Source organism: Phoenix dactylifera, chromosome 1, assembly GCF_051530095.1.
Source record: "Phoenix dactylifera cultivar Ajwa chromosome 1, Ajwa_hap1_PhDact_Kaust_v1.1, whole genome shotgun sequence".
Lineage (NCBI taxonomy): Eukaryota > Viridiplantae > Streptophyta > Magnoliopsida > Arecales > Arecaceae > Phoenix > Phoenix dactylifera.
This window is the reverse complement of record NC_143190.1, coordinates 38,466,948-38,476,377: the sequence shown is the minus strand read 5'-3', so window position 1 is coordinate 38,476,377 and position 9,430 is coordinate 38,466,948. Positions and strand designations below refer to the sequence as shown.

Here is a 9,430-nt window from a genome sequence, read left to right as displayed (position 1 = left end):
GGAAGTGCCAAGTCACTCACTATGAGCTCTAATTTTACCTGACGGCACTCCGACTAGGTTCGAGATCAAAAAGCATGAAAGCTCCAACGATAGCCTGACCTCAACCAATGTTATCTTTGGAGCCCGAGCTCGAAACTTCGGCAAGCTTATTCTAGAAGCCGAGCCCAGGGACTTAGCAAAATTTTTCTAGAGGACAAACCTAAAGGCCTAGCGGGACTTCTTCGGAGCCCGAGCTCAAAGACTTAGCGAGTTCTCCTAAAGTCTAAGCCTAAAGCCTTAACATGATCCCTCTTAGAGCTAAAAGCCTAACAGCTTAGCGAATTCTACCGGAATCTAAGTCTAAAGACTTAGCCGAGCTTGAAGACTTGAAGAAATTCGCCAAAAAGGAATCCAACTCAAGCAGCCAAAATAAAGGTTTATCTACTACGCAAATAGAAACAGGAACAAGTTTAGAAAAAGAAAGCTCTTCATTGATAAAGGCCCGAAGGCCAAGTACAAAATTGAGGTTCGGCCGTATTTGAAGGCCGACCTCATTTACAAAAAAGAGAACAAAGAAAAAGAGGAGGCTAAGTCCTAAAAGGCTGCGGCTTCATCGGCACCGACCTCAGGGTCATCCACGATGATCACTCGGGGGTCCTCGGCGGGAATTGGCTCAGGACCTTCCGCGACGGCCTCAGACGGGGCTTCGTCAGTAGCCTCGGGAACGCCCCCGGCAACTTTCCTAGAGGGAGTCTCTTGGGCCGCTTGCTCGGCCGCGTCAGTCTCGGCCTCGACGACCTCCAACTCAGCCTCGAGGATAGCGAAAACATTAGCCTCGCTCTCCGCACCGATCCCCATCCTTGGCTGAATGCCCGTGAGATCGAGCTGGGGGCAGGACCGCTGCATCTGCCTCTGGAAGTTCTCGAAGCCCCGGAGGAATCCGTCCACGGCCTCCTCCTCCATCAGATCGCGGAACTCTTCTAATCCCTTGAAGAGTTCCACCGCGTCCCAGGCCTATTCCAGTGCCCTCTTCTCTCGGACCTCGGCCTGCTCGACCTTCAGGCGGAGAACCCCGCCCTCATATTTGTAGCCGGCGGCCTCGGCACGGGCCTCGGCCAGACGCGCCTCGGAGGCGCGCAACTCCGACCTCGCCGAAGTGTGTACGGCCCTCTTCTCTTCGAGTTGATCGACTGCTGATCGCCGCTCGGCCTCGGCAGCCTCCACCCGCGCAACGGCCTCCAGCCACATGGCCTCATAATCGACAAGCCTCTTCTCGGCCATCTCTAGCTGCCTTTGGCCCCTCCGAGCCTCATTCTGGCATTCTGAAGCTATGAACACCAGCGTGTCGATCTCATGGAGATGCTGCAGGAAAAATAACGATAAGTGAAAGTGAAAGAAATGTCAATAACCGAAGCAAACACGAGAAGGTAACTTACCCGGACAACATTACAATAAGTTTGGTCGACAAGATCACCGAGATCGACGGATTCGAACTCGGCCCGGTCGGCTGGGAGCAACGCGCGGCGAAATACCTCGCGCGCGACGTCGCTATCGCGGAGGGCCGAACTGCCCTCGTGGATGGGAGACTACGGGTCGTCGGCCCCCCTTTCGGAGAGATCTCCAACCCCAGAAGAGCTCGAAAAGGTGGCCCCCGACGAGCTCGGCCTGCCCGGGCTCACAACGGCAGGACGAGACAAACCCGGGACCCCAGGGCCCCTGCTCGACTCGGGGCCCGAGCGCCGCATACGGACGACCTGCCCGTTGAGAGATGGGGGCGGGGCAGGTTGGAGGCGCCGAGTCCGTCACCCTCCTGGAACCCGAGCTCGTGTGCTCGGCGACTGGGGCCCTTTCCCGGGCAGATCCGGACGTTCCGGCCCCAGAGCCCCTCGCCTCAGCAGGAGAAGGAGTTGAGCCTGATCTGGCCTTCTTTCTGGGCTCGGGAAGAGCCCCGCCAGCCTCGGCCGCCCTCCTCTTCAGTCAGGCAAAAAGCACGGTGTTGCTGGTCACCATGTTGGGAATGTCTGAAAAGAAGACAAAATTTCTAAGTATCAGATCAGCACCAAAAAAAGAAGAAAAGAAATGAATAAGACAAAAGACAGCAAGATGAAGAAGGAGCAGCGCGACTGCTCTTACCCTCATGGTGCGTCGAGCTCAAGCCGACGTTCACCAGGGCCTCTTTGCTCAGGAGGTCGGTCAGAAGGATATCCTCCCCGAGGCCATGCAGAGCGTCGAGAACCCTCTGCTCGTCTGCCGAAAGCTGGGGGAGCTTATTAAGGGCCTTCAGCCGAGGATGCCCCCACCTCGGGTCAAATCCCCACGTGAGCTCGGAAGAAAGGAAGAAAAACCTCCCCTTCCACTCATGGATGGAGGAAGGGGCACCTCGGAAAAGTGGCCTACCACCTCGGAAGGCAAGATAGAGCCACTCCCCGTCCGCCGGATTTGACTTCAACATGAAGCACCGGTGGATAATATTCACCGAGGTCGGTATCCCATGCGCAAGGCAAAGGGATAGGAACCCGATGATGGTCCTCCACGAGTTCAGAGCGAGTTGTGCTGGGATGAGCTGGTACGCCACCAGCAACTCGTTCACGAACTCGTGAAGAGGAAACCGCAGGCCGGCCCAGAGTTTCTCAACGTACACCCCGATCCGACCTAGAGGAGGTCTCGTCACCCGGTTCTCCGACCCTACAGGGTCGAGACGAAATCCGAGCCGGAAGAAAAATCGGAAACGGACTAGCTCCAGTTCCTCCTCAGTCAGGCTAGACCCGACCTCACCTGGACCACGACCTATCCCAGAAAAGGAAAGATGAAGAAGAAAGCAAGAAACGAAGGAAAAAAGAAGAAGAAGAAGAAGGATCCCCCGAACCAACGTGGAAAAATAACCTATTGTGAAGTCGCCGGAAACCGCCTCAGGGTGCTGCCGGGAAGGCTCGTTCGCGACTGTGAAAGGAGAAAAGAGACGAAGGAGGAAGGGGGAGCAACGAATGCGACGGCCAAATAAGAACTTTTAGGGCCAGATCTGAGGTTTATATAGGACCTCCCAACGGCCCAGATCCTTCGAGTCCGGATCCCGCCTTCCGTCCAGATCGTGCCACGTGTCAGCTCCAAAGACCGAAACGACATATTTAATTTGAATCGACGCTTTAAATACTGAATCAAGGCGGCATCCCATCGGATCCCGGAGCCCCATCATGAGCCCACGATGCGAGGCAATCTCAAAAGGCGAAAGGGCGCCGCCCGTCTCCCCTCATTAAGGATGCCCCAAAGCATGCAGGACGCCGAAATAATTTAAGGCTTACTGGCCCCCATTAATACAATAAAGGTAACTACTTCTTTCGTCCGAGCTCGTAAGCGGCTCGGACTCGGAAGTAGGGGGTAGTGTTGGAAAAAAACGGACTACCCCAAAATGCATGAATGCATCACCGACACCCGACCTGGAGGCGCCCGACCTGGAGGTACTAGACCTGAAGGCGTCCGACTTCAAGACGCCCCACCAGAGGCCCGACCTCAGGGCCCCCGACCTGGCGCCCTGCCAGGCGCTCGACTCCGAGACACCCGACCCGGGCACCCGACCTCAGCATTCTTGACCTCGGAAGCCCGACCTCACTATCCACCCTCTACGGTCACATCCTTCTGCAGCTCGACTGGGGACCATGCCCTGCAACAATTAATGCGCACGGCCTCTGCTGATCTCCGGCTCACTCAACAATTAATGCGCATGGCCTCTGCTGATCTCCGGCTCACTCAACAATCAATGCGCATGCTATCTACGGATCTCAAGCTCTCCACGACAAGCAGTTGGCCCACTCAGCCACGTCCGATCAGCCATGACGACTCACTGGCTCCGGTCTGATCTCACACGATCGTGCATTAATTCACACGATCATGCTCAATTATGACGGTAACCCGTTCGCCCCGTCACATCGCAGATAATCTTGTACCCCTCTATAAAAGAAAAACCCCTCCCTCTTAGAGGGGGCTGGACTCTGGAGCCCCAGAAAATACTCTCTCTCCCTCTACACATTAGCCCCCTATGACTTTGGCATCGGAGGGCCGGTGCCGGAAACCCCGGCCACTGGTTTTTTGCAGCTCCTCTGGAGGACGCCGCTCGCCGACGGACCGTCACCCGCCATCTTACGTCGGAGCTTCTCCTTCTCAGCCACTTGTCGCCCCCGAGTCCACTTTTCCAGCAACAGCTTCCTTTAGGAATATTTCTATGTTTGCTCCTTTGCTTATGCGTGGATGCTTGCCACTTGACTGTTGACCAATTTGGTTTTCAAAATTTTAAAATATTTGATGTAGTTCAACAACTAATTCCTCTCATGTTGGCTATTCTGACGCAAACTTGCAACCCGTAATCCAGCATTATCTCTAAAACCTGCTTTTCACCGGTAACGAGAGCCTTGTACCTGACATGCAATATTTTATTTGATGATTTTAACGCTGATTTGAAGGGAACAAGAAAAATCCTTGAGCCAGAAGACTCAGGAGGACAGGTGGGAAATCTGATGACTAACTTAACAGAGCGGGCGGCATACAGGTCGGCGCGGCTGTTTGCCACAAGAAAGGTCAATAGGACTAGTGCAGTGCACGAGGATCAATCGGAGGATGACTGCCACCAGTGCCTGCAGCGGTCGGTGAACATCATGTCGACTTACTTCCCACGGAGCATTGAAGCGGTGACGGTGGCTTACAGCTGCTTCACGGGCACGCGACGTACTCTTTCAATAATCAATCTGTCGGGGCTGCACCACTGACTCCGCCAGCACCGGAGGTGGATCCCGGCGCTCCGCCGCCTAGAGGAAAGGACTCAGGTAATGCCGAAGCTCGCTTTCTTTCTTCCCAATTAGCATGCATTCATAGCCAGCCCATGAACTCATCAATCTTCCGGGCTGGACTCAACATAAAGCTTGATGGGCCCAAAAGTCCAAAACAAACAAAGTCCAAAGGAATCTAAGACGAGCTCAGAAAAATTATGGTTAAGCCAAGCCCGAAAACGAATGACATTAACAATATGCCCTCCTTGGCTTCTTATGTGAACCGTGGGCTGTTATATTTCTGACGAGATGAGCTTAATTAAAATATTAGCATTTGGATCAGGGAAAAAGAACGTAGCCTTGGTCATCCCGTTGGTGGTCCTCTCAGCCATTTTCATCTGTTCATGGAGGAGGAGAACATTTTTAAAAGTATCCCGTAAGTATTGCATACGTCCGGTTTAATTTGTACGGCTTCAAAACAGGACGCAAGCACTTTTTCTTTCGTTAAAAAGCTCTCATGCTGTTCCATGGCGACCGGATATTATTGAAGGTGAGGAAAATAAAGACATGGGAGCTCTGTATTTCGATTTGGGCACACTTAGAGCCGCTACTGATGACTTCTGCGAGACAAACAAACTCGGAGAAGGTGGATTTGGTCCAGTTTATAAGGTACAATTAACATAGGACTTTAAGTCTGGAACCTACTCTATTTCTAATTTATATCGGGAACATAGCTTAATTCCATTCAATTTAAATACAACACACACTCTTTCCTGTTTTCTGCTGTATTCGCAACAGGAAAAACTATCAGATGGCCAGGAAATGGCTGTGAAAAGACTTTCCAGAAGTTCACAGCAAGGACTTCCGGAGTTAAGAAATGAGATTGCTTTTGTTGCTAAGCTTGAACACAGAAATCTCGTGAGGCTGTTAGGTTGTTGCCTGGAAGAAAAAGAGAAGCTACTCGTCTACGAGTTTCTCCCAAATACAAGCCTCGACAAATTTCTATTCGGTATTTTTGACATACTTTTTTTTCATCCTACATAAATCTTGCATTTTTTTAACAAAGTGAACACTACAAGAAAAAGGGGCTTTATCGACGTTTTTTAAGGCTTTTACCGATGCTTATAAGTGTCGGTAATTTTTCAAAGCGTGCTAAAGGTTATTTTTAGCCACGCTTAAAAGCGTCGCTAAAATCCGTTTACCAACGCTTTAAGGCATCAGGTTTAACTCTTTTTAAGTTAGCGACGAGTCGTTATAAATTTTTTTTTAAAGAAAAAAAATATATAAAAATATATTTTCTTACCGCAACCTGAGGGGGGCATCTCCTGCCTCTCAAATCTAAAGATCCCACAAGCGAAATCTCTTATCTCTTGGATTCCGACGCGGAGGAGGAAACCGCCCCGATCCCCAAGAAAACTGCCGCCGAAGCCATCGCCGTGGCCGCTGTCGCCTCCCTTATGATCCCCGCCATCGCCGTGGCCACCGTCGCCTCCCTCATGATCCCCGCCATCTCCACCTCCGCCGCATCCGCCGCCGGTGCGGGGGCGGGCAATCTGGATGCTTCTTGAATGGAAATGGCGAGCTTGGCGTGATCTTTCTGGATTCTTTTCTGGGACCGGACGGAGGACGCGACCCGGGCCTCGTCGTGCTGCCGGATGGCGGTCTGGAGCTCGGACTGGGTTTCTTTGAGGGAGATGAGGATGGATTGGAAGGAGCCGTAGGCGTCGGCGAAGCGGAGGAAATCGTCGAGGAGGCGGTCGGTCCAGGGTGTGGAGGAGCGGCGACGGAGGGTGTCCTGGGCTTGGGGGAGCTGGAGGAGGTCGTCGAAGGAGGCGTGGAGGAGCTCGATCCAGGCGAGACCGGCACAGATCCAGTCTGGGGAGCCAGACTCCGGCTCCGGGCAGGACTGCTAGGACCGGAGGGTGCGGATCTCGTCCTCGAGCGAGGCGAGAAGGCTTTGGCGATCTGCTTCACGATCAGCGGGACGGCGCCCTGAGCTCCGCGAATCTGAGATTGAGAGCACGATCAAGAACAAGGATTCAGAGGTCGAGACATCGAGATTGCGATCTCTATAGAGAGAGAGAGGCATTGGGTACCTTGGCGGGGGAGAAGGAGGAGGGATCGGGGGCCTGGGTGGCCTGAGAAGGCATAAAGCCGACGCCGGAGAAGAGGGAAGAAGCTCCATCGAACTATCTATGAAGCATGGCCGCTCTCTTTCTCTCTCTTGCTTCTTGGGAGGGGGTTAGAGATTTGTAAGGAGAGGTAGGCGGCTGGAGGGGTGAGGGATCGGGAGGCAAGGGGTTAGAAATTTGCAGCGAGGAGGGGGAAGGGGGGATAATGGCCTCCGACGACGCTTTCTAAAGCGTCGTTGGGAGGAAAAAAAGAAAAAAAGGGAGATGGCTTCCGCCGACCTTAAAAGCGTTGGCCCAAGCAAAATCTTTACCCACAACGGCTTCCGACGACGTTTATAAGCGTCGTTTTAGCCTTATGATTTTCGCGACGCTTATAAGCGTCGTCTTAGGCCAAACCTACTGACGCTTTCTAAAGCGTCGGCAAATTTAAGCGTCGGCCCAAGCAAGATCTTTACCCACAACGGCTTCCGACGACGCTTATAAGCCTCGTTTTAACCTTATGATTTTCACGATGCTTATAAGCGTCGCCTTAAGCCAGACCTACTGACGCTTTCTAAAGCGTCGGCAAATTTTGGCGCTTAGCAAAATTACCGACGCTTCTACTTAGCGTCAGCAACCAAAAGTCGGAAAAGGTAGTTTTTCCTGTAGTAGAAACTGCCACTATGTTCCTCTTTTCTTTTTTTTAAAAAAACTGTCATTGCTCTATTCATCAGTCCTATTGAGTCAATTACCAACTTTCATGTCAGACTGGTGAACTGAGCGGTAAATGGAGGTTGGTAAGTAGCAGTAGTCTCTATTTTAGTATACCGTATGGGACAAATCATATAGAATTTTGAGCTGGGCAAAGACAAGTCCAAATATATTTTTTTTCTAATTGATAATTTGGTTTATATTATGGTATCATTTTACAGGACAACGTTGAATTAAGCCAAAAACCTTATTCTTCTCTCTAATTTGATCATTATGGCATCATTATATGCTTTGACTAGATTTTACTTGGATGCTGCAGATCCCATCAAACGTGGACTTCTAGACTGGGGAAAGCGCTATAACATTATTGAAGGAATTGCAAGAGGGCTTCTTTACCTGCACCAAGATTCTCGCCTCAAGATTATTCATCGGGATCTAAAAGCAAGTAACATCTTGTTAGATCAGCATATGAATCTTAAGATTTCAGACTTTGGTCTTGCAAAGCTCTTCGAGCCTGAGAAAGAACAAGGAAGCACTAGTAAAATTGCCGGGACAAAGTATGCTAAAAGCCTCATTAACTTCCTTATCCTAATCAAGATTTTGATCATTGTGTAATACCTAGCAAACGTTATTAGTCTTTGCTATTATGATAATCTATTGAACTAATAGAATTTTCCTTCATATCTATTTTTCCCTTAATTTTATTTATGGCACTTAACACTGTTGTTGGTTTAACAAATTAATGGTACAATTGCTTGATGGTGTGCAGTGGATACATGGCACCCGAGTATTTAATGCAAGGGTACTTTTCAAATAAATCATATGTATTTAGCTTTGGAGTTTTAATTCTAGAAATTGCGACCGGTCGAAGGATCAGCGACTTCCATGGATCAGGGGATTCTACAAATCTCCTAAGCTTTGTTTGGACTGCCTCTTAATGAATCTTAGTCATTACCAAGACATGAAGCAAAAGATAGGGATTATAAATTGCATTCTGTAATCTCTCCAAGCTTATTCTTTTATTATGGCTAATCTTGTTGATTGTTTCTTAAATAGGCATGGGAGCACTGGAGCAAAGGAAAGGCGTTGGAAATAATGGATCACAGCCTAGGTGAGCTGTACCATAGGCAAGAAGCTTTGACATGCATTCACATAGGATTACTCTGTACTCAGGAAGATATGAGGAAAAGACCTTGCATGGCATCGGTGGTTCTCATGCTGAGCAATCATTCCGTGACTCTTCCAACGCCTTCAACGCCTGCATACTTTGTTCGAGGTAGAACAACCATTGAGTCAGACGTGGCTTGGAGAACTACCAATTCCACTCCATCTGACGCGTTAACTATATGTAACATGTCAATTACCGACATGGAGCCCCGTTAAGACACTCCATGGATATTTGGATATTTGATCATTGATGAGAACAAGGACAAGCTTTTCCAACGAGGCTGATGATAGATCGAATGTATGAATTGCAACTTGAGTTTCTTTTCTTTCCCTACAGCATGAAGCAATAGTCCGAGGATGATCTGAACAATGAAATAAAAAGCTTACAGGAGAATATATATATATATATATATATATTGCTCCTGTTGAGTATCTTGTTTTCCCTTATTATCAATATTTGGCTGTGCCATTTTTTCTTTTTACATTGTTGTTTTCTCCTTTTTTTTTTTTTTTCCTCCCTTTCTTCCTGGAAGACTAATGATTGGGCCTCGGAAACACCTTCTCTTAGGCCATTAATATTAGTGGCTCATATATATTACTTTTCACTGGTCTAATGCAATGGCTCATATTGAGTTTATGTTGATTATATTTTTGGCTTAGTCCAGACCTAGCTTAGTTAGAAAGTGAGCTGAGCTCCAACAAAAT

At 49.5% G+C, this 9,430-nt stretch overlaps 1 protein-coding gene across 1 annotated transcript; it reads left to right on the top strand.

The window, feature by feature from the left end:
* Positions 1-5,288: 5,288 nt before the first annotated feature.
* LOC120110667 (cysteine-rich receptor-like protein kinase 10) lies at positions 5,289-9,207 on the top strand. Its single transcript, XM_088724329.2, has 5 exons — positions 5,289-5,405; positions 5,535-5,745; positions 7,878-8,115; positions 8,328-8,478; positions 8,615-9,207. The coding sequence occupies exons 1-5, from the start codon at positions 5,304-5,306 to the stop codon at positions 8,939-8,941; spliced, it is 1,029 nt and encodes a 342-aa protein (XP_088580455.2). The 5' UTR covers positions 5,289-5,303; the 3' UTR covers positions 8,942-9,207.
* The last annotated feature ends 223 nt before the right edge of the window (positions 9,208-9,430 follow it).

Bases quoted from the DNA above. Each gene is read 5' to 3' on its own strand.
- LOC120110667 (XM_088724329.2), top strand. From the start codon at position 5,304: ATGGGAGCTCTGTATTTCGATTTGGGCACACTTAGAGCCGCTACTGAT. The intron at 8,116-8,327 runs GTATGCTAAAAG...GATGGTGTGCAG, and splicing joins AGTAAAATTGCCGGGACAAA to TGGATACATGGCACCCGAGT. The intron at 8,479-8,614 runs GTTTGGACTGCC...TTTCTTAAATAG, and splicing joins CTACAAATCTCCTAAGCTTT to GCATGGGAGCACTGGAGCAA.